The sequence below is a fragment of the Emys orbicularis genome, chromosome 4 (genome assembly GCF_028017835.1).
Source record: "Emys orbicularis isolate rEmyOrb1 chromosome 4, rEmyOrb1.hap1, whole genome shotgun sequence".
NCBI lineage: Eukaryota > Metazoa > Chordata > Testudines > Emydidae > Emys > Emys orbicularis.
In genome coordinates, this window is record NC_088686.1 from 98,806,986 (window position 1) to 98,832,563 (window position 25,578).

Here is a 25,578-nt window from a genome sequence, read left to right on the forward strand (position 1 = left end):
CCACACAGAGTGAATCATATCTGCCTAAAACTTAATATTAAAGTTGAAGGTGTGTGCCAACATTCTGTTACTATGCAGATGATTTGCTCTCTTGATCACTAAATCCCAGATCCTAAATAGGACTTAGGCACCTAAGTATCTTTGAGAATCTGGATCAAAGAGCCTCACACACAGAAAGCATCCTTTGCCCTGTTTCTTCAGCCAGCATGCAGACAAAACTCCTAATGACTTCAAATCACTTCCCCTGAATGACTTCAGGGTTGGGTAAAAATAATACAGATGGTATGTATCCCTCTGAGCTAATTTATGAAATAACTATTGAGGATACTTTGAAGGAAGCAGGTCTTAAAGGTAACCCAGTACCCAGTAAGTATGATGCTGTGATGGCCACATTAGGGCCTTAAATCCTATATATAAGGTGAAAATCCACATACCACATCTCTTGCTAACATACATATTTCTGTGTAACATGGGATCTTACTTATACAGGGTTCAATCCTGCAAATAAATCAAAGGGACTACTCAAATGTTTAAAGTTAAGCATGTGCTTACATGCTTTTCTGGATTGGGGTGAGAATGCTCAGCACCTTGCAAGATTGAGCCCATACACAAAATTATCTGCTATTCTCTTGTACCAGAGGAACTGTGTTTGTATCTGATGGAAAAAAACAATGAGGTTTGTTTTTAGAAAAAATATTGCATGAACATCTTAGTCGCAGGGTTTTTTCCTTATGTAATTTAATAGAATAATATGTTCACCTAATATAATACTTTGCCTAATAAATCAGCAAAATGACTATCATTGGTGCAGTTAGTTATTCTAAGCATCAGAAGTTCTGAGCAGTGAATTGTGTTTATTAGTGACAGCTGAAAACTTTTGAGTCTCAAAATGTAATAAAATAGTATATTTTTAAAAAAATAATTGTGGTAGCACACAATAGTGTGGTATTAATTTTCACCAAATTTGAGTGGTGCAAGTATCAAAGAAAGAAGACATCAGGTATTCAGTGTGAAATCAATTGAATCAGGTAAAAATTAGACTGAATATCAGGACATTTCTAACCTGAGGTCTGTTAGAATGTGGCATAGTTTCATAAGGGAGGTAGCACAAGCCCATCGTTGGATTCCTTTAAATTTGGTTTGGAAACAGAATGGAGGGACAAATCCTGCACTGACTGGTGGATGGAATAAGTGACTTTATAAGAATTTCCCACCACCAGTTTCTTTGCAAAGACTTTAGGAAAAGGCCATACAGATTTGTGATTTTGTTACTATCACTCTGTATTCACCCTTGTGGCTAAAACCACAATCCTGCAGTCCTTTCACAAACACTTCTAAGTCATGCAATTCAGATACAGTTTAATTGCTTGACTGTGGTACAGATATGTTAGCATTAAAATGACCTACTTTATTGAGAAAGCAATTTAATATAACAGCATGCAAATGGTAAACAATGCTGCATTAAAACTACTGTGTATATATAAGTATCACAACAAAGTTTCATTACAAAAATTAGGTCCCCAAAGCTTTCTTAACAATGCTGAAGAAGAGCTCTGTGTAAGCTCAAAAGCTTGTCTCACCACCAGAGTTGTTCCAATAAAAGATATTACCTCACTCACCTTGTCTCGCTAATATCCTGGGACCAATCCAGCTACAACAACAATGCATTAACCAACTACAGTTACTTTATGTACTGGAAAGGTTTAACTGCAATAGTTTACATACGTTGCTGACACACTATTGAATAACACAACTGAAATATTTCACAGAATATGATATAATACTTCACTGTGAAAGTGTCTAATATGCCAACAATAACCAGGAGAGGCAGGGTGTGCTTTGCCTACACTATTTTGAGTCAGGTACAGCCTTTTCTGTACCCGCTGCTGCTAATAGGCTCAAGCATATGTTTACATGTCTGTTTTATCAATCCACTTTCAGCTGTCACCAACCTTCACAGATAATAATAATAAACACCAAGCACACCCACAAGGAGATAATTGGGAGTGGGGAAAATGCACACAGAGGGCTTGGAGTTCCAGGAATATACAACCACGTAACCTTGCTACTTTTTGCTTCATAAATCATCTTTAGCACAGACAGTAACATGCAATTCTGATTTTCAGGTGTGATTTTTATTGTGTATCTTAACAGATCTTTCAGAAAAAGCACAAGAAATATTGGTAATGTAGTGTCTCTCTTATTTACAGAGTACATAAAATACATGTTTATAAAAGCCATTAAATCTGCAGTTGAAGGCATGTGGGTTAATTTATATAAACCAGCACAATTAGATATATATTTTATGAAGCAAGAATTGCAACTCTTTTTTTGTGTGTTGCACATTTAATTATTGTGATCTTGAATTTTATAACCAAACAATGAAATGGGATTAATAATACCGGAAAGCATAGAATTATTAAAACTATTAGACTGCAGACAGGTTGAATATGACAACGTTGTTTTTAACTAATAGATTCAGGGCAAACAATCACAGATTTAGACTCAGATACAAAGAATTTAGCCCTCACAAATGTTAAATGATCAGAGGGCTTTAGAAAGTAGAACATTTGTGATTCTGATATATTTATTATTTTGGCTCCAATATCTACTTACAATAGACTATTTTGCATGTGAACAAATTTTTTAAAAATCGTATTCTAACCTAATTTTCACTTTACATGAAACATTTAATCTGTGACTGCATTAACTTTAGAAAAATGCAACAATAGTTCTCACGATAAGATGATAAAAGACCACTAGGTAATGCTGTAGAGAAGGCTACAAGTATTATTCAAGGCACTATTCTACTCTGGGATGTGCAGCACATTCAGAGGCTTTGAGTGAAGACAACATTATGAGAGGAAATCAAAAATAAACAAATAAAAAAGGTCTAAAGCTAATATGTACTATATCTAATATTCATACATATTTCTGCCTAATGAAATAAAACCCATCACATTTTAAAGCCATTCCGTTTAACAACATTTGTGGCTTGGAGTAGTATCTGCTAAGTGAATCTGAAATATGAATTTAAAAACATGTCCCTGCAAAATCAATGGACAATGCAAAGGTCAGTCACACTGATCAAACATCATTTGTCTTAATTAATACAGCTTGTCTGAACATAAAAAATACCCAAAGCCTATCTTGAGACCCTCCTGTAAAAAAAGAAGGGACCAATGCTCTGCTGGTACAACTCCAATTACTTCAGTGGAGATACACCAGCAGAGAATTTGTTCCAAAGAGTAAACATAAGTAGATTTTACTTAGAATGTTAGGGCCGTATCCAGCAGTTGCTGGTCCACAGAAGTTCCATGAGCTTTCCTGAGCTATGAAGATGTACAGGCTGCTGCTCCCTCTTTTGAGAGAGAAGTACCTAGCAACTAAGGAATGCTGAGGATTAGGCATTCTGTGAGCACCCCTTTTCATGGACAGTCCATTTGCAATATATTGCAACCCATCTCTATGGACATGATATTGGAGAAACAGACGAACTCACTCAGCCCTGACATCTTTTCACAGGATCATTCTTCCCTGGCTGACTGAATGTCAGTCAGATGGAAAAAAAATTTGGAGGAGCCATAGCCTTAAGCTCTTAGAACCTCAGTTGGTGACAACTCCATTTTGGAGGTCTCTTCTGAGAAATAGAGACTACTTGGCCTAGACACTTGCCCTTCCTCATTGTCAGACAAAAAGTAACTGGGGAGGGGAGGCTCCACCAGGACTCTGCCTATTGCAGAGGGCTCCCCCGTACAAACAACCCGATGGTCATTATGGGGATGGGGAAGACCCACACAGCACTGCTGCATGGCTGTGATGGGAGATAGATGAATTAAGAATTGGGAAGCAGAGCACTCTCTGCTCTCCTAGCATTTGTTAACACCCATGGTAAAGATTTTTCTTTCTTTCTTTTTTTTCTTTTTTGATCCCTCATGGCACATCAATAATCTCTCAGCCTTCTGTGGTCCTAGAAACCTGTGGACTTTCATGTCACAGAAAGCCAGAGATTATTTTGCTGGATCGGGCCCACTGAATTTCAATGTAATTTTAAAACATTGTCCTTTAAAATTGCTACCATTGATGTGGAAATATTTAATCATTTACAAGAATTATAAATAAAGCCATAATTGACCTAAAACTTAAATCACCTCTAAGCCAATGGGACAAATTCAAGTTCAGTTACACTGCTGTAAATCAGGAGTAACTGCACTGTTAACTAAGAGCAAAATTTTACCCAATTAGCTTCACATAAGTAAGGTGCAGGCCAAATATTACTTGATAAAGAGAAAACTGACTACAGTAATATTCTATTTTTTCTATATTAAAAGCAATAAATATTAGATATCTATAGATTAGATTTCATATTCATTTTATAGGCTATTTAAATCTATATAATCAGAAATATAAGCAGTAATCCACTGGCCTGTAATATATGTGTGTGTGTGTGTGTGTGTGTGTGTGTGTGTGTGTGTGTGTGTAAACTATTATACTGTTCTAGGTTTATAATACTTGTGTTCTCATATAGTTATATAAGATTTTAGTTTACAAAAATTCTTGCTATAAAACAGATGTTCATATAAAAGTTTAAATTTTGTTTTGAAAAACAATGAGATTTTATAGTCTTAAGTGTCCAACAATTACTGTACTGTAAGTATTTCACAATTCTGTCCATTGATTTGTTTTAGATGGAATTTACTGACACAAAAAATTTGCCAATTACTTCATTAGCAGAGCAATCCATAATAAGAATTAGGACGAATGCACAGATGCAGGAAACGACTAGTTTTGCTGTCCATAATCTTTCTTCTGTGCACAGAGAGCTAACTGTCTTCCTAAAAAAGCGCTCTCCTGAAAACAAAGGCAGTTAAAAATATATGCTTTGCTCATATAATATGTTCAGTGTGTGTGAGAGTGTCATGTCTTTCCAGCTGAATAAAATCTGTAAAAAATAAAATAAAGAACTGAGCTGTGGCATTCTAGCAGTTACTAGCCTATAGACTTGTAGATGGACAAATAAATGCCAAATAACCAAAGGAGGGAAATCTGAAACTTCCTGGCAAAGTATGAAAACATACTGTAACTATGGGTATGTACAGGAGAACACTTCTGGCTGACTTTCAAAAAAACCCACCGCAGGATGAGTTCCTATTGTTTATCTCCTCAAAAGGTCAATAATACTGAGATGTAGAACGACATTAACTAATCAGATAACATATACAAATTAGAGCATTTTGACTGGGAGCAAAAAGTCCAATTATTTACCTCTTTAAAAAAAAGAAAATATTTTTCTTTTCTAAACCTCTAACTTCATAAGCCCTTTAGAAACTCCGTTTAAAAGGAAAAGCTGCCATGCATTTGAAAACCATTACTAAAATGTAGGGATATCCAGATAGTCTTTGGACATTCAGAAAGTAAGTAACAATACAGATATTGAATACTTGGTTCAGTGAACATCCTGGTTTATTGTTCCTTGAATTAAATATTGACGTTATCTTTGCCTCAGTCAATATTTACCTCTCAGAGTAATGAATCTCAATAAGCACCTCAACTGAAGTTAATATCAGCTTATTATTTAACATCACTTAGTATCCATGGAAGAACATCATTGCTTGATTTAACACTAATGACCGCACTGAAAAACAAATAAGCAAAAACTGCAAAATAAAATATTTAGCGCTTTAGATAATGAGTAACATAAACCTGTTATGAATAATTCTTACCAGCATTGCATTTCTTCAGATAAACTGATTCAAGAGACCACAGGCATGGTTCTCCTTTCACCTATACTAATTTTACACTGGTGTAATTCATAGAGTTTGAGGCCAGAAGGGACCACTATGGCCATCGAGTCTGACCTGCAGCATAACACAGGCCAAAAATTTTACCCGGTAATTCCAGCCCTAATAGAATTTTTTTTTTCTTTTCATCTATTTAAGTGAACACTATTGAGCCCAATAACGTGTGGCTGAGTCGGAGGATCTCTCTTAGAAAGACATCTAAATCTTGATTTTAAAAAACTCTAAGTAATTATTAATTTACTACTCTCCTTGGTAACCACTGGTTTCAATGGCACTGTTCCTGATTTAGACTCATGCAATGTGATCTACTAGCATGGACACCTATGCCTATCCAATTGAGGCCTGATAGAGGTGCGAGAGGAGAAGCAGGCCCCATGTCTCCTGTGTGTCTTACAACTGAAAATGTAAAATCATCACAGCTCATGTGTGTCATGATTAGAGCGGAAAAATAATTCTTGTTCATCTAAAACTTCCACAGAATCTTGTATTGTAACAATCTCAGCAAGTCTGAGTTAATGCCAAAAAATGCATTAGAATGTGAAGGGTGGAGGACTGTTTCCAGAAAATAACAATCATACTTTTGCGTGATGTACATTGTACAACAAAACAATTCAATCATGAACTAACCAAGGGGATAGACACTGCCGCCTTTTATGTAAATAAATCTAAACTAGCAACACAGAAGGCCTGCAGCTCAATGTATAAAATAGACTATAGAGAAAAACAGGCACTATTTTATTTTCTATTTAATTTATATAATTTCTTTCTAAAGTAAAGGCAAAATATCAAGGTAAAAAAAATAAGTTGTTTATCCCGTATTTTTTAGGCTACAGTATTTAAGTGCTATCCCATCTAATAGTTTTACAAATATTACAGTATGACACACTACAAACTTTACTTTTCTTGATCACTCTTTACCACTTTTATTAAAATGTGTATGCTCAAACACGCCTCACTACTCTTACACGATATTAGGCTTTTGGCCTAATTTTTCCAAAGTGAATAGTGATCTTGCGTGCTTCCATTTTTGGGTGCCTAACTTGAAGCACCCTAAAGAGGTCTGATTTTCAGTAAGTATTGAGCACCCACTTTCTGAAAATCAGGCATCTTTAAGGCCTTTAGTTGGGAACCCACTTTTTTTTAAATGTAGGCTTTAATTATTAATTCCTTGTGCCCTTCCAACATACTGCATAATTTATACTAATTATATTTTTCTAAACTGTTCATTTTAAGTAAAAACAATTCCTTTACTTCAGTTTCTACTGTCCCTGGGTGTCTTTGTAGGATAGATCCTATACTTATGAAGAGGCTGTATTATAAGGTTTTGACACTGTACTGAATTTTGTACTTTGCAGTAAAGGTCTTCTCATTGCACAGAATCAAGCATACAAGCTGTAAAGAGTGCTGTTCCGATTGATAGACAATGCACATTTAAATCAGAACATCACATCATTACGAGTCTGAAGGAATAAGTAGTCATATCAGTTAGTACCCAGAAAATTTAAGCCTTGATTTATACAACATAAAATAGTTAACCGGGTTTAGTGCCTTTTACAGATCTCTTCTTCTTAGCTCCAGTGTGAAACATCACATCTTACTTATCCTTCCATACACATTCAGTAAGTTAGCAGGATCCCCTGATGCATCCATCTTATTATGGATAGAAGATATTGTCTTCTCTCAGATTAGAAAAATAACTGATTTTTTTTCCAAATTAATATTTAATATACAGCTGAAGATAACCTCCTACAATTGGTTCCAAAGTCCAGTTTAATTAAAGCTATCAAGTCTATTGCTTGTTGCTCTGAGTATTTTAAAACAGACTAGAGAAATATTAATCAGAGATGGAATTCCCCAGAAGGTACCTAGTTATCTTCCTTCAGACTTTTTACTTCATCATTTCACTTGGTTTAATGTAGCCCTAATTTTAAGCATATGGTATAATAAGCGTAGCAAGAATAATCAGTTCAAAACACTTCTGAGAAATGATTCAGCTCCTTTAAAAAATACAAATGCAAAGGGATGACCGTGAAGTATATGATTGTTTGTTGTGATGGGTTGCTTTGTTAACAGATGTTCATCTGTCCCAAATAAATTCCTCACTCCACATTCCGGTATTTGGTAAACAAATTGTACAGCACTCTCAGTGTGGACTTCAAGTCACAATTTACAATATCTAGAAAAAGGAGGGAAAAAGGGAAAATCAGCTCTTTTCATGACATCCAGGAAGCCCCAGAAAAAATGCCCATCCTTCTTGCATGCAAGTACATTCTTCTCTCCTCAGTCTCTTCCCCAAATACACAACCACAAACGTAGGAAGCACGGGTATGGAAGATGGACAAATATAAGAACAATTTGTGACCAGGCCATCAATTTTACAGCCACACGAAATTGTAGGTGCAGATGAATACAGAACACACAACTTCCTGATTTGCAAATACTGTCAGCTAGTTAGATGTCTACATGCAAAAAATTAGCACCCGTGATTATTTGTACCTACAAAATTGCACCCACATTTGATTGTGGGTGAAAAGTTGCAGGTACAAATCTGGAAGCAGTTTTTTTTTTTTTAATTGACACTCAGGGCCTGATCTTCCAGTGGGACTGTTCAGATATGGAGGGGCTGCAGGATTGGGTCCATACTGAATAAAACATATTCTGTTAGATTTTTATTTAGCAAGGAAATTAAAGCACTTCGACATTCTTAAGGTGAGATTTTTCTAAAGCACCTTGGGAGTTCGGTGTACAAATGCCTCTGAAAGTTGTTGCTGAAGATCTCACATCCCCAATCCTTAAAAAGTTAGGAACATGGTCAAGTAGATGGCTGAATCGGAGCCTCAAACGATATATATCTAAGCTTAAAAAAACCCCACCTTTGCGAAACAAGAGAGCTAATGAATGTCCACTCTGTATCCGAGAGAGGTTGTTGAGAATGTCAATGTTATTGCGACAGAATATATATCAAATTAAATGACCCGAATCACTGCTCTGGTCCGTGTAAACAAGTTATCTTCAAAGCATGCAGGCAGTCCTAGCAAATTATGTAATTATCAAAATAATATTGCCATTCTAGTAGTTATATTGCAGTCTTTTATGTGATTCTGAAGATTACACAACAAATGTCTACGCTCTAATGGTCCAATCCAGCCAAACCCATGCATGGTTTCCCAAGCTATGCAAGCTGTAGAAGGCTGTGGACATTGGCTACATGGCAAGGCAGCTGCAGAAGCCATACAAAAAAAAGCTTCATTTCCAGAGTTGAGTAATTATGGAGCCTCCTGTGTTTCATGAAGGGACTATTCCACCTAATGGAATTAATGAATCCCTAGGCCCCTTCACTTTGTGGCCCCTTGGAAGACACAGATAGGTTCCAGGAGCTAATAGGCAAGGCTATAAAATGTAAAAAATCCCAAAGCTGCTGGGAATCAAGGAAAGGGCATTTCTACACAGCCCAGATTGCTACAGTTATGGTCTGCCTTTCTACCTCTAAAAAGGGGAGGTTCCCCCATCAAGCCTGGAGCTGGGAATCTTGGAGTCACATGACCCCCTTTATTCCCTTATAGAGGAGTCCTACAGAACTTAATGGAAAACTTTGCACAAATATTTTCAAACTACCCCATAAAATGTATCTGAAAATTTCATAATCTCTATGGAATTCTACAGGATTACTCCTGAGGGCATTCTGCACCAAAAATTTAAAAATTCTGCACACAATATTTTAAAATTCTGCATGTTTTGTTTGTCAATAAATAAATGCAGAGGCTCCAGCATGGCAGTGGGGAGCACAGGGCGCTGGCTGCATGAAGGTGGGAGATCACCCTGCAGACCTCCCACCCCCGGGACACGGACTCAGCGGTGAGGCTACACCCTACCCTGATGCAGCACAAGGCCTGGGTCTGCCCCAGAAACACCCTGGGGCCCTGCCTCTCTGCACCAGGCGTACCAGGTGTGGAGCAGGCAGGCTCAACCAGGCAGGATCCAAGTGTGGAGGGGCTCAGTGTGGGGGGATCCAGCTGTGGGGTGAGAGGATTCTGTGTGGGACAATCTGGGTGCAGGCAGTGCAGTGGGGGGTCTACGTGTGGGGGGATCTGGATGCACACAGGCTTGTTGGGGGAGTTCCAGGAGCAGGGGCAATGGGACTCTGCAGCGGCTTCCAAGTGAAGGTGGTTGGGGCTCAGCGGAGGGGTCTGGATGCTGGGGGAATGGGGCTTGTTGGGGTGTGGGTCTGGGTGCATCTAGTTGGGTGTCTGGATGTGGGGGCTCAGGCTGGTGCAGGGGGTGGGGCATCAGGGAGGGGGTTTAAGTGAAGGGAGCTCAGTGGATGGTGGTCTGGGTGCAGGGGTTGGGGTCTGGAGACAGGGGGTCCTGAGGCAGGAGGGCTCCAGATGCAGGGATTGTGGTTCAGTGGGGTGAGGTTTGGGTATGGAGGGCTAGGGGAGTTCTGGAAGTACACAGTGAGGCTTGGCAGGGGTGTCTGAGTATGGGAGGTCCGGATGCATGGGTGTAGGGTGGATGGGGGAGCAGCTCCCGGTACAGTGACCCCTCCCACCACAGTTAAGGAGCGATGGGGGCAGGAAGCAGGTGAGGATGCTGAGCTTCCTGCAGCTAGGGGAGATTTCCGGGGGTGGGTCTGAGGCAGCCCCAGACACTCCTTGCAGGGGAAGAGGAAGTCGTGTCCTCTCCTGCCTCCAGCCCAGCCGGGTCTAGCAGCTGACCCCAGCTCAGGTTAGGAGCCACTGGCTGGGGTGTCCCTAGCCCCATGGTGATTTGCCTCTCCACCAGCTGCTTCGGGTGCATGAAATGATGTACCTGCTCTGCTAGAGAGTGGTGTGTGACTGCTCTTGCAGCTTCTCTTTGCTCCCCTTTCAGAAAGTCATTTTTCTGCGGGGAAGCAAAGAAATCTGTGGGGGATATGATTCTGCACATGTGCAGTGGTGCAGAATTCCCCCAGGAGTACAGGATGGTTAAAAAAAAACCTCTAGAAAGACTAATCATTTCTATTCACTTCCATAACACTGAATTCTATTATTTTTTTATAGAACTCTATTACATTTCTATAGAAACATAATTTTATCAAATTCTTCTCATAATAGCTCATTTCCATGGCAGGCTTCTAAAATGGAGTGTCACCCAGAAGGAGCTTGCACTCGACAATGCTTTAAAATTCTTCTTCACTCAGTCATGGATGAGGAGACACAGGCTGAGTGCAAAGATTCCTATGAGTCCTAGCAGAACTGATGGAAGTCCAACCAGGATCTGGACTATGAGCCATGGAGTCTATCTTCTGCCGGAGTATGCCCCTTAAATATTAGAGTTGGATGGTCTGAAAAGCTGGCTGCATTCTGGAGACCACAATGCTTCTTATCAAACTGTCTGTACTGAGCCATCTTGATTATCACTTCAAAAGTTTTTTTTCTCTTACTTAATTGGCCTCTCGGAGTTGGTAAGACAACTCCCACCTGTTCATGCTCTCTGTATGTGTGTGTATATATATCTCCTCAATATATGTTTCACTCTATATGCATCCGAAGAAGTGGGTTGTAGCCCACGAAAGCTTATGCTCTAATAAATTTGTTAGTCTCTAAGGTGCCACAAGTACTCCTGTTCTTTTTGCGGATACAGACTAACACGGCTGCTACTCTGAAACCAACAATTTAATTGTGTTTGTGTTCACAGTTTAAATTACACCCGCACCAAGTCTCTGCCTGCATTTGTGCTGTAACCGAACGCCAACAGCCTAGCACCGTGCAAGAACTTGCAAGCTCAAGGCTTTCATTAAAGACTGATGAACAGAGTTTATGAAATCACTTCTGCTGTATGCAGTTAGGGCCATTTTAGAAAGAAAATCATAATGACTAGTAAAGAAAACAATGATGGCCAAAATTGGGAACCTAAATTTAGGCTCTTCGGTCCATATTCACTTCAATGCAAGCTGTGCTCCTAAATCATTTAGGTGCTTTTGAAAATCCCATCCTTAGGTACGTAAACATGGACTTCAGAGTCTAACTTTAGGCTTTTCTTTCTGAAAATGTTGGCTGATGACATTTAGCATCATATCTGTAGACATCTCTTGAATACAAAATAGTAGTAGTAAAAGATAAAATTAATGGGGCCCTTTTAAGCCCTTTCATTGTATATAATTGCAAATAATATATTGCAAATAACAAATAAATGGTTGGCCCTGAAAAAGTTAATACCATGCAGATATGCTAATTTATTTACCATATTCACTATTTTTTTCTACATATGTTTTTCATATTCTGCAGCATTTATTCATCAGAAATTTCATAGAAGCTGTGTAGGAATTTTAAGACTATTTAGTATACACATTTATAGTAAGATACTTTCCAATGCTCTTTTGCTCTCTGGAAATTTTAGGCATGGGCATTGTGCCCAATGTAACAACACATAAAACAGATGCATTTTTCCATTCACATTGGGCAGGAAGTTTCATATTAAGCATTTCAATAATTGCACAAGAAATGGCACATATATATATATACACTGAAATGTCCCTATGGCTTGATTTATACTGGAAAAATTAGCTGTCCCCTAGAGCAGTAAATACCTGAAAAATTAAAATGCCATAAGAATTTTAAACCTCCACCAGGAGTGGGAGATCACAGCTACTCTCTGTTTTACATGAAACCCTGTATTTCACTATTTCCACCACCTTACTTTGATTGCCCAAACATAAGGCCTTGTGATATAGTCACCGTCAAGTTAGCTAAAGTAGGCCTGCACGCAATAGTCCCAGCCATCACACGAAGTGAAAAACTAGGATCAATATTGCCAGATTAAGGCATAGGCCCCAGCTCCTGAGGCCTATGATTATGTCAGAATTTCAGCTTTTTTGTTTGTTTGTTTGTTTTGTAAAGTAAGGGCTTGTCTATAGTTGAAATGCTACCGCGGCACAGCTGCAGCTGTTCCAATGTTGTGCTTCAGTATAAACAGTACCTATGCTGACACGAGGGTTTCTCCGGTCAGCGTAGGTAATCCACCTCCCTGAGAGATGGTAGCTAGGTCAATGGAAGATTTCTTCTGTCAACCTAACACTGTCTACAGTGGGAGTTAGACTGGCTTAACTACGGTAGTCAGGGGTGTGGATTTTTCACACCCCTGAGCAATGTAGCTGGGTCGACCTAACTTTTTAGTGTAGACTAGGACTAAGCCTCTAGCTGTTATCATTACAAAGAAATAGTTGAAAAGGTGACCATAGCATAGATGCTCTAGTGATGTCAGCCTTAGTCTGCAGACAACCTGCAATGATAGGTGTGAAAAGTCCGAACTGTCCCATTCATCTCTATGGCGTGTTACTTCCACACCATACTGTGCTGGAAATGTCCAGCCAACACCACCCAGAAAAGGATTGCGTGTGTGTCGGCAGAGTGCAGTAAGCCCAGCAAACAGGTACCCCAACAGCCTTTTTGAGGGACCCTTGCTCTTCCAAGGGAAGCATGTGTGTATATAAGCAGTGAGGGGTGGGAAGGGGGAGAAGGGAGCTGCCACTCCTGAGAGGATAAGAGGGGCCCAAGTTGCTGTCCCTGTTTCTCTGGGAAGGGAGAGGAAGTCCCTGCCACCACTACTCAAACTGGGAGATGGAACCATGGCTGGGGCGGGGCTACTGGAGTGGCGCCACAGAGGCACTCCATGTCATATCATGGGGTGCCTCAGGCTCTGGATTGCCTCAATCCAGCCTTGTGAGTGGGACTTAAACCCATGTTTTTATATGAGAGTGCAAGGGTGAAATTCTGGTTCTACTAAAATCAATGGCGAAACTCTCACAATCTTCAGTGGGGCTCAGCTTTCCCCCCAAGTCTCAACCTCTTGCCTATAAATTTAGCAGCAGACATACATAAGACGCAAGTCTGAAAATTCACCAGTATAAAAAGTCATCTCATGAAGACGAGGGAACATTGGATCAGATAAATGCAAAATATTTTGAATTTTCACAGTTAGATACTGTGTTCAAAGGCAACTCAATGAACATTTGATATTTGTCTTTTCCTACCACAATGAATAAGTCTTCGACACAACCCTTATGAATTATGTTGCACATTTTGGAGGGTTTAGCAGGCGAAGGTGAAATGGGAGGGAGTAGGGTTATCCAGATGTGTGGGCAATACAATTCACAAATAATTTTTCATATTATTAATATCATAATCTGTTCAGTACAGGTGTTCATGATGGATAAGTCCTACCCTGGCCAGAGCAGAATTATCACCCGTTGTGTCCTTTGCAGAAGCACTTTTACTGGCAAAGGCAGGAATTGTCAAGGAGGGGCTGAGGAACACATGCTGAAAGGACTATGCTGCTTCTCTGAGGATCAGCATACACCCCCAGGTAGCACTTGATGCTGATTGAAAGAGAGCTAGACACATACCCTAACCACAGATTGCCTGAGCACTACAGACAGACTTGCCTCTCTACTTTTGTGGATTAAGAGGTTCCTTGTACCCTCATCCCACCCGCAACACCACAGCACAGGATAGGATTTCATCCTTAAACTGATAAAAAGATTAATAATAAATAAAGTAGGATACCTTCTGGCCTTGGTTTTGGTTTTTCCAACCCTCCATCTTGCATTAGCTCAAATGAAAAGGACACATTAATGACCTGGTAATATAATGAACACATTCATTATTGTACATTATTTCCTGCCCAGTGTACATGGTCAGCATAGGCTGCATTTAAGGCTACAGAGCCAAATCCTCAGATGGTGTAAGTTGTCATGGGTCCATACATCAGAGGATCTAGTCCATAGAAACCAGGGAACTAATCATTATTCCAAGTATTTTTTGGTCAGAAATCAAAATATTTGCAAATGGGATTGTCCTGATCTGAATAGGATTTGGGCTCAACTGTCCACTGAGAGACAAGTTAGCTTGGTAAATTACTTAAAAATTAACAAAAATAAAATAGTCAAAATGAACACTATATAGTCCAGGTACAAATAGACAGCTGAATTGCCTTGGATGACAATAGAGATTGTGTGTGAAGACTAAGGGCAGTGTTTGGTCTTAAAATTGTATATTGTGCATATAAGGGAATATGCCTTCATATTTTTAAACTATGTGAAATCTTGCAAATGTCCAGTTTTTGTTGTTCATAATTTGATTCCGCCAGCACTCAGGCACAGATGTCCTATTTAAGTCAGTGGTAATACTGAGTATTGCTCAATGGCAGCACTGCAGTGGCTGCCCACAAACAGTTAATATTTCCTAGAAACCAGACAGTTAACACAATTTCCTCCTCTACTCAGATGAGGCAATAACCATAGTATCTCAAATACTACTGTGTAGTAAATGCTGGCAAATGCTGAATTTTTAATGGTGACCACTGTAGTTCCTTTTTTTTTTTAACCTAGGTAGAGTACATCAGTCTTACATAAAAAGGTTTGAACGGTGTATTACAGGAAGTGTTTTTCTTTATATAAAAATTTAAAATCCAACAACAGAATTACCTTTTGTTCAAAACTATCAGGAGTCAAGAAAAAGCTGTGCAGAGGCACAAAATAGCCCTCCAGGAGACCCATTAGCAGCACTAGGTACACACCGTCTGCAAACTGTAAGAGACCATGATATGTCTGAGTATATATTCTAAAACCGTATAATTATTTTGCCTGATAAGCAAGATACCCTTTGCCTAATACAGCATGCTGGCGACACTACTACCCTAACCATTTTTAATTGCATCAAAAGATTTAATTTATGTGACTTCTTATGCTTATATCAGGTATTACACTGTTATGCCTTCATGGCTAAACTGATCTGAGACTGACATAAACAAGTGGGCATATAAACACCCTGGAAAGAGGTTGTGGCCAGCAGAGACCTGCAGTTATGGGTGTCTTGTCATTGAAGGCTGAGAAGATTTGGTAACTGGGAAGTGGATTCATCACTGGAGGAACAGGGGGTTGTGAGCCCATTTCTGTAGTGTGGGAGCCTTGGGATGGCTGGTCTATGGAACACACCTTCAATTCAGATTCTGCTGGCCCTGTGGCAGAGGCACAGCCATCTCTTCCAAACTGTTTGTGACATGGCACATAGCCCCAGAGCAGAAGAAACTAGAAATGAATGTCATCTAATGATTGCACAAGAAATCTCAATATATTGGAAAAAGAGGAGGGGAATAAAGAAACGAAAGGGTTGTCCAGAGTTCAGTAAAGTCCATATTAACCTATTTTTCAGTGTACACAATTATAGGTAGATGGCATCCATCTAACTGCTATGGTGCATCCTTATTTCATTATGAACTATAACTTCACACATTATGCACATGGTTTTCATACACGTTACTTTTAAATTTTAAAACATGTTTCTCAAAAATTTCAGAACAAGATCACATTCCTCAAAGAACAATAAGCATGTCAAGCTTTTTAAAAACATGGTTTTGAGTTCCTTGAGATGACACGAATTCTGTATTTTAAAAAAAAGAAATGTATTCTTTTCACACTTGTGTAACACAAAAGCAGATTAATGGATTTTTTTCTGAACCTGGGCTGAGACCAGGCATGAGCAAATTTTTGCCCAAAGGCAACATTTCAGAGAAAGTCATGAATGACTGTGAAGAGAGGTTTAGAATAGAATGGCCATCTCAATCTTATCTATACATCACAACTATCAGTGCTAGAACATAGCCTCACTTAATCAAATTCTGTTTATCCAATTCCCCAGGTTATCTGAAGCAGCTCAGTGTCTCCCTGAAGCTGCTCATCATCTCTCTGCTGTTGGAAATACAATCAACCTTTCAGCTTAGCGAAATCCAGTTTCAATGAACTTTTTAGGGGTCTCTAGGGACATTGATTAATGAGGGTTCTTCAGTAAGAAAACAATGGAATAAACAAACACACTTAGAAACAAAGCCATATTTCTGAAAGCCTTTATATGTCTCCTCCCATCTAGTTCTTAATTTCACCTGTGCAAAATCCATACCTATTAGAGACTTGTAGTCAGTTATACGAGGGGTTCTGAGACTTTTTCGTAAAAAGAATCATGTCTTAAAGGAAAAAATGCCCTATGGACATCTCCCCTCTCACTGGTGATCATGCAGACCACCTTCCTTCCTATCTCATCATGTAACTTCCTTGTGGCAACTGCAGCAATTGTTTATATAGAAAAAGAATACTAGGGAAGTATTTAATGTATTTTTAGCTTCTTTCAATGCATTCTAGCGACTGGAAACAAGGAGGAGGAGCCAGCACCATGTCACACTGTGGAGCTCTCAGGCTTAGAACCCAGTGATGCAACTGCTTATACACTCAATAACTTTATGTGTGTAAGCAGTCTCTGTGAGAAGTGTCACAGCAGTCCCATGAGATTATTCATTTGAGTTAAGTAAAGATAGCTGGAATGCAATTGCCCAAGTTGGAATTTGATCAGAATACCAGGGCGAAGATTCTTACTGCAAAAACTGCTATGGAATCTCTAATGACCAAAATTGTTCTGGACCCTCCTTATATAGTGTACAGCTAACATTAATGGTAAAGGAAGTACAAATCTTTTGAGGGAATGTGCTCCAGAAATTCAGTTACTACTAGAATAGCTCATTGTCTTTGCAGTATAGTTTTTATCTTCACATGAAAGACCTATATAAAATTAAGCAATCCAGAGGGGTTCCTGGGTGAAATAATTTCTTTGAAGATGGCTTAATAAGACTCCAGTGAAACTTTTGAACAAGTTATGATACGTGTATAGTATGGTGCAATTGTCCTCCCATGGCTATGAATTTTTACCTGGGTTTCCAGTTCTGTAACCTCCAAATTCAGTTTATTCAGGTGCTTGTTCACAAAAGTGATGAGGGTCTGAAAAATAAGAACATGTCAATCAAGGCACACTTTTTAAAGCAGCAGTTTCAACTTTTCCCATAAGTTAGACTTGCACGTGCACAGTGTTTAGAGCTGATTTCTAAATGTTTTAAAGTTACAAACAGAAACCTGCGATTTTTAAAGTATTTTACTCCTAGATTGATTGGTTTTCTGAGAGAGGAACAGAACTGACATGAACACTAATCAGATAATTAAAACACATTGTTATAATGTGATTCTTCTTCAGAAAGCTTAAAAAAAAAGCTTTGTAGCAGTCTAGAGAGTTGTGTTATTAGACTAGGCTTCAATTTGATAGCAGCTGAAATACATGGGGGCAGATAATCCGCTGATGTAAATTGGCATTTCTCAATTGGCTTCAGCGGAGATAAGGATCGACCTATTGAGTTTTCTTTTACATTACATACAGGGTACGTTTACGCTGCAATTAAAAACCCCTGGCTGACCCATGCCAGCTAACTTGGGCTTGCAGGGCTCAGGGTAAGGGGCTGTTTAATTGCAGTGAAGACATTTGGGCTCGGCCTGGAGCCCAGGCTGTAGGACCCTGCAAGGTAGGAGGGTCCCAGAGCTCGGGCTGCAGCCCAAAACCAAATGTCTACACAACAATTAAACAGCCCTTTAGCCATGAGCTCAAGTCAGCTGGCACTGGCCGGTTGCGGGTGTCTAACTGCAGTGTAGACATACCCAGAGTTACATGACAAAGTTCTTTACAATGGAGACATCTATATATCTCTCCTGTTCTACCTTCTGAAGCAAAATTAATGTTGATGAAAGCAATAAATGTAACCCTCAGAATTTGTAATCACAGGATTATGACTTTCATTTTCAGTGTAAAGTTTAAGTTTTATTACATTAAATATGTTAATGTGCTACTTAATTGTATTTCAGAAATAAAACACTTTCCAACCTTTTTTACAACATTGAGCTTGTCTGGAGCATGGTCAAATAAAGTGTCAAATGCATCCCGTTCTGAAAAAATAGTCAAATCTGTTAACATAGCAAGCAACAGCTATCCAAGTGCATAATAAACACTAATTAAAGAGCATGAATGATGAGACCAACAGCATCAGCAGAATCTTTTAATGTAGTTTCTTTTTACTGCAATTACTGTATATTCTGATTGTTCGTCTCTTTCTATAATCTCCTAGAAACTATTACTGTCTTTTGCCAGTAACATAGATTTTCGCTGGGATTTGGGCTGCTTAATGAAGTGATCTGAACAATGAACTGTAACTTTCTCCCTGAGAATTAACAACGATCAATATCTACCTGTATAAAAACCTTGATAACTAGGCATAGGTAGATAGTGAACCAAATTAATTCATGAACAATGTGAACTTGCACCTTCAGTCACTGAGAGAGCAACATTTGTAACAAAGTGCATGGGATGCTTGCATTACATTGTGATCTTGGTTCATTACCACATTATAACAAGTCCTCATGTCACAGTTGTAAAATGATGCTTGGTACAGATGATTTTGTGCCACCGTGAAATGTGTCCTGTGACATTTTAATGTCCCAGGTTGCAGGACAACCCCACTGAAATTAGCGTAATCTCTTAAAGACCAGGACAGATAGCCAACCTACCAGAGGTGGGAAGACTGAGGTAACAGTGGACTCACCTTCTGAAAAGAAAAAGAGACCTTGAATCACCCCCAAGTTACTCCATTTTGGCTAGTAATTGGGGTGGCACAAAATGACTCCACAGAGAGCTGCTTTTGCCCTCCCTAAACAGAAAGAGCTAGAATGATAACTTTACTCAGTCCCATTGACTTCAATGGTGATTTCACGTGGAGTAAGGTTCTACTCAATATGAGTAAGAGTATCACAGTCTGACCCAAAAAGCATCTCCATGACCAGCGTTTTTGAACTCAGCTGTGAATAAATTATGTAAACCAGATTAACATTGTTCTGGTTTTAGTCTCAGTGACATTAAAGGTGCAATTTCAGGATAAAATCATAACAACTCTTTCAATTAAAAGAGACTAAGCCTCTCCATTGCAAGCAAAGAGGAGCATAGCATCAAATGCTCTAAAAGGAATGGCAGTTGTATTATGGAACATCATCTTTCATTCATGTTGGGAACCTCTAATCATTAATGTTTTTATATTGAAGTTCTAGGGTGAAATCACCAATCACCTGTAAAATAGCATTTGCTGAAAGGCATAAGAAATAATTTGTTTTAAAAATGGCTAGGCTGACATCAATGTTTCTCTTATTTGTTAACTGCCATCCCAATCTACAACACATTTATTTATATATTTATCAAGGCAGCTGCAAATCCTGGCCTGACTTATGGTTTGAATGAACGGATCAGCTGCAGGAGAATTAATTCATGTACACTTTGGTAGCCTCAAGAAAATGATAATAATCAAATGAAACTTACCATACCTTCCTGATAATGCCCTATAGTAAAAAGCAAAACAAAATTATTATGTATCTCATTTACTTTACTTCATGCTTTTCTTTAAGATGGACAAGAAAACTGCATATATGGCCAGATCCTTAGCTCTGTGGAAACTGGAGTAGGTTAATAGAGTTCAATGGAGCGCCACCAATTTACCCACTTGAGACTCTGGCTCATAGCATCTTGAATCAACTAACATAGTCTTGTTGGCTTCAATAAAGGTTCATGGTGATACCAAATAGTACACTTCCTACTGCTGAGCCAAATCAACAGCCTTCTCTTGTGGAGAAGGTTTTTGTTATGTTTATTTCATGAACTCTTTTCCCTTTGCCCCAAATATCCAGTTGTCATGGCCACTACAATAGAGTGCTAGCCAAAACAACAATGCCTAGACTAGGTTCTTAAGGACTGCAGAGTTTTGTTTCATTTGATCCTTCATATAAATATCACACTTGTAATAAACCCATAATAATGAGAATTAATACTGAGTCATTAGCCTGAACACTCCTCACTCTATTAGAAAGTAGAATTTTCTGCTGTTGCTTCTTGCTGGACTTGAATAATGTTTCCACTATACATTGCACTGTGAGATTACATGTAAATGTTTTACCATGGTCACTTATGCTTCTTCAGAGCCTAATGGCGAATGAAATATTGGGGAACAGTTTTTTTCTTTTCTGAGATAATTTAGCACTTCATCAACTAAACTGTGAAAGGTGAAAGCATAAGACATACCCCTCTTCTTGTCTGTTTGAAAAACGTATTCAGACAATTTTGAATGTATAGTATTTGAAACAGGATGCAATATAGATTTCTTGAAATGCACAAATTTCATACATATTTGCTCTACCTTTCCTTTGGTCTCAGTCTTTTGGAGATTTGCCGTTACTTTGTCATTAGTAATTCCAACTCGGTAATGTTACATTTTGAGAGGCATGTTTGAAAGCCTTGTAAAGACTAAACTATAATCACTAGCTGAAGCATGATCCCTCCTGGAACCCCAATAATGAAATCTAAATATCACCAAATGGTTGAATTTTTGAGACACATCTGTGTTCAATTACTGAACTGCTGGCAACAGTGGTGTTGACATACTCAGTGTTACCAGTTATTTCCTCTAGGATTTGTCGGGATTGGAGGATTCCTTCTCGTTTCTGGAAAAAAAGAATTGGTTTTTGTTTAGTTTAGTACAGTTTAATGTTTAGGGTACTATAAAAATTATCTATGATCTACAAATATCATCAGATAAACATAAAAATAAAAATCTACATTTTTTTTCAAACTTGACTGTATTATTTTATTTCCATTTGTATGTATTCCACAGAATTTAGTCCAGATAACTCACTTGTTAAAATAAAAAGTTAAGAATGGCCACCAATGGTATAATACTAAGAGACTTGAAATGTCACCTTGTGTAACAGAGAACCTAAGGACTAAACGATCTGTTTCTTCCCCTTTCTCCATTTTTCTTCCCTCACTTTTCTGTCTAAGGCTCCAGTTCAGCAAAGCACATTAAACAGCTTAAGCACACAAATAGGAGGTTTGCTGAAGAGAGCCGGTGTGCTGAATTGCAGCCTATGTTGAAAAAGCAGTCCAGGCAAAGGGTGCCCACGCAGTCCCAGTTTTTGCAATCCTTTACTCCCATTCTAGCTATCCTTTCTTTCCCTGTTCTCTTTCTTCATCCTTATTATTATTTTTATTTCAAACTTGCCATTTTTCGCTTCTCTCTGCCTTAGAGGCTGTGTTTGTTTGGGAAGAAACTCCAAAATGAAGGACAATATACAGGGCCTGATCCAAATTCCAAGTCAGTGTTAGTTTTACTTCAGTGTTTTATGGATCAGGCCAATATACAGGAAGACCCTTGCATGTGCTAATTAGTGGTCAATGCTGTACACTGGCTAAGGAGTTGACTGACTGTCAGAGAGTCTGAGTTAGTTGGCAAAGGAAGCAGCCTCAGTCTCCTCAGTTCCTTCCCTTACATTGATCACTGCCATTTTGGCCTTGGAGTACACATTTCAGGAATGTATTGCCTCTCTCGGTGTTCTCTTTGTTAACTTTAATCAATGGCGGTCGTCAAATTTTGTAGTACAAAAAGAAAAATCAGGCAAGCTCTGAGTGTTACACCATTCTCCACTCTCCATCACACAAGGCAGTGTCAAAGTAATTTTATACTTGTCCTAAGATCACACACATGACCACTACATGAAAGAGTCTAGAGGAGAACAACTTCAAAGAACACTGATTATTCCCCCTCTAAAAAGAGGGGTACAGTGGTCATGGTGGCTACTTAGGAATGAGGCAGTGGTATCTGTGAAGCAGGTGTGCTACTATTCCCTTGCTTGAAGAGAAGAGATGCATGGGCAATCCCAATGCAGAGTCCTGCTGCTCAGACTGCATGGTGGGATGAGGATTTGCCTTGGTTTGGTTATATTACTATCAACTGACATTATACAAATATATAAAATTTAGTTTTGTGGAGAAAGTCATATATCATAGAATATCAGGATTGGAAGGGACCTCAAGAGGTCATCTAATCCAACCCCCTGCTCAAAGCAGGACCAATCCCCAGACAGATTTTTGCCTCAGATCCCTAAATGGCCCCCTCAAGGATTGAACTCACAACCCTGGGTTTAGCAGGCCAATGCTCAAACCACTGAGATATCCCTCCCCCAGGTTTGTATGCTCCAGGTTTGTTTGTTTTGTAACTATAGATTTAAATAAGTACTAAATAAGTTCTAATTTCTGGTTGAAAGTACCAATTGCACTTAGCTAAAAACTTCATATTGGGGGAAGAGTTGTTACACATTAAAAAACTGCAAACAAAGAAACAAACTGTAGTGATGCTTGTATATGTCTCTTAATTAAACATGGCTCAGATAATGGCTGCTGAGACATGCAGCACTGTGTAAATTACTGAAAAACCACATTTTTTCTGTGTAATGCCCCAATTATTTAGGGCTGGGTTGAAACCTTAAAATGCAGCCCGAGTAAGGGGCAGTATATGGCTGTATTGCCCCAGGAACTGAAGAGGAACATGACTGTGATGCAGTTGCAATCTGGCTCCTCACCCTTGCTCCAGGGCAGAAAACAACCTTTTTTGCTGGCACAATTTATGGCCCTCTCTGTGCTAGAGCTGAGGTGCAGTGGTGCATTATGAGGGGAGAGGGGGAACGGAGTGCAGGCTTTGCCCAGTGTCTGCACCTGAGGGGAGTAGCAGCATAAAAGATGGCAGTTGTTCACCCCACTCTGTAGGATGGTGATGCAGGGGGATAATCAGGGTCCTTGTACTCTCTGTGCAGGTATGCAAAATAATCTAAGACATGACCAAACAACATTCTCTAGTATAGTTTAAGAACAAGTACTTCGCTAACTAGAAAATTTCTATTAATGTTAATGGGAGTTCTGAACCTAAATCCCCCGTTAACTAATGGGAAAAGAGACATCAGGCAATCTCCAGGAATTCATCCAACCAAAGTTGGCAACCCTACAAATGTAGCAATTGGAGAATGGACCTCTGAAAAAGTAATTTAAGAACTTTAAACATGTAGACTCCTTATATAGCACTTGTGTACATTAATAGCTGATCCTGATGGAGAAGTTATTTGTCATTGTGTAGATTGCTTTGAATTAAATGGAAAGTGACACAATATTTAAAAAAAAATGGTAGCAGGAGCAATGTTATTGACTCAGAGTTAACCATCCAAAATGGTATTTCAAATAAACAAAGATGTTTCAAAACCTACCCCCATTTCCCAGTAACGCCATTAAAAAGGCTACTACGAATTCGACAGGATGACACAAAATTTAAAAAAAAACTTGTTTTCAAACTCTGTGCTGCCTTTGACGGATGTGACCTGTCAGCTCTTCCATATAAATAGAGCTGGTTGGGCTTTGGAATTTCCATTGCACATTATATTCTGACGATTTAAAGAAATTGTTTCAAATGGGAACAAAACCCCCAAAATTTGAAATTATCAGCAAAACAAAATTTTAAAAATATTTTGATTAGGGATCATCAAAAAAGTTAATATCAATAGTGTTGAAAGTTTTAATTTTGACATTATTGTTTTGATTAATTTAATTTTGACTTTTAAATTATATTAAAATACTGTAAAATATGTTATATGTATGTATATGTATAACATACATATACAATGATGTCTAAATATAATATTAAAATTAATATTTAATATAAGTCAAATTAAATTAATTGAAACATTTCAACTTTGTTGAATCAAAATATTTTTGCCATTCTCCCATCAAAATCGATACATTCCCACTGAACATTCTGAGTTCTACAATACTCCGTTATTTGACATAAAACAGAAATAAGCTTGTACCCGTGATATCAACTCATACATTTTTTATCACAGTTTATTGCTGAAATGAAGGCCAAAGTTCATCCTCTTCTATTGAAGACACAGGGAATTAGGTATCAGTTCAGAGACTTCCCTTCAAATAGGGATGTGTGTTCACACCAATGAATTTTAACATACAAGCTACCCTTTGGAAGTTAATGCATTTACAGTTCTGCTGGCGCTAATCAGTAATAACTGTAAGGTTGCATTCCAGGCTATGCAAGCTCCAGCTAGTCACAGATCCTTCTTGTTATAAAAGCCATTTCTGTATTAAAACATATCTTGGAGGGTGGGGGAGAAGATATCTGAAAATAAAAGTGGTTGTGTTGTCTATCATTTGCTGTTTTCCCCTTTCCCTGACTGAGCATTTTGGCAGTGTTTTCTTTACTATGGCCCAAGGCTGCAGTGCATACTCAGACAAAACTCCCACTAAGTCAATAGGAGTTTTGCCTATGCAAGAACTGCAGGATTAGGCCCCATAAATTTAACTTGGTGATGTTTGCTCTTATAATCTGCCCCATGACGCTGAAGTATGGAACCATTCTGCAGCCTCAGAGAATGAATATATCTTTGGAAGTGCTCTTGGGTCCAAGTGATTTAATGAGAGCCTGTAGGCAACGCTGCTTTAAAACTCTTCATTCCTTCCCAGAGTTTCAGAGTTGGTAGAGCTTCCAAGCACTCAATGCACCATGTTTAGGATGGTGCAATACTCTCTGCTCTTTGTGCCCAGACCATGTCCCATAGGGTTCTAGAATGGAGCAGTTCCTGCACTAAGGGGAATGCAGAGCCACTAATGTGCTTGGGCACTATGCATGGGCGCCAGGTTTCTTATGCTCTTCCCACAACCCTTGCATGCAAGCTAGGCCAATCTGCCCCATAATCATTTGAATATTATACAGAGTAAAGAAATGCAAAATTAAGGCATGATCCAGCTCTTCCTGAACACTCCCACTCCCTTCAGTGGAAATTTAACAGTACTCTCACTGCATGTAAAAAAAAAGATACCTATACTGTCAATAAAAAAAATCTACAGGAGAGAAAGGAGAATAATATACAGAAATGAACCAGGGAAGATCCAAGTGCATCATTTTTCAGAAACCGGCTTATAACCTAGATTTTTAATTACTCTAATTGCTAACAGCTTTTGTGCAAAACAAAGGAAGGAAATCTAGGTTAAAATTACTCTTT

At 38.8% G+C, this 25,578-nt stretch overlaps 1 protein-coding gene across 1 annotated transcript in view; it reads right to left on the reverse strand.

Moving 5' to 3' along the window:
• Window positions 1-7,900: 7,900 nt before the first annotated feature.
• PARVA (parvin alpha) overlaps window positions 7,901-25,578 on the reverse strand; it is an 84,929-nt gene continuing 67,251 nt past the window's right edge. The window contains exons 7-13 of the mRNA XM_065402394.1: window positions 21,128-21,186; window positions 20,012-20,031; window positions 18,533-18,594; window positions 17,536-17,604; window positions 15,265-15,366; window positions 14,345-14,417; window positions 7,901-7,977 (exon numbers count right to left, since the gene is read on the reverse strand). Coding sequence (XP_065258466.1) covers window positions 7,901-7,977; window positions 14,345-14,417; window positions 15,265-15,366; window positions 17,536-17,604; window positions 18,533-18,594; window positions 20,012-20,031; window positions 21,128-21,186 — 462 coding nt within the window. The remainder of the gene's footprint in view (window positions 7,978-14,344; window positions 14,418-15,264; window positions 15,367-17,535; window positions 17,605-18,532; window positions 18,595-20,011; window positions 20,032-21,127; window positions 21,187-25,578) is intronic.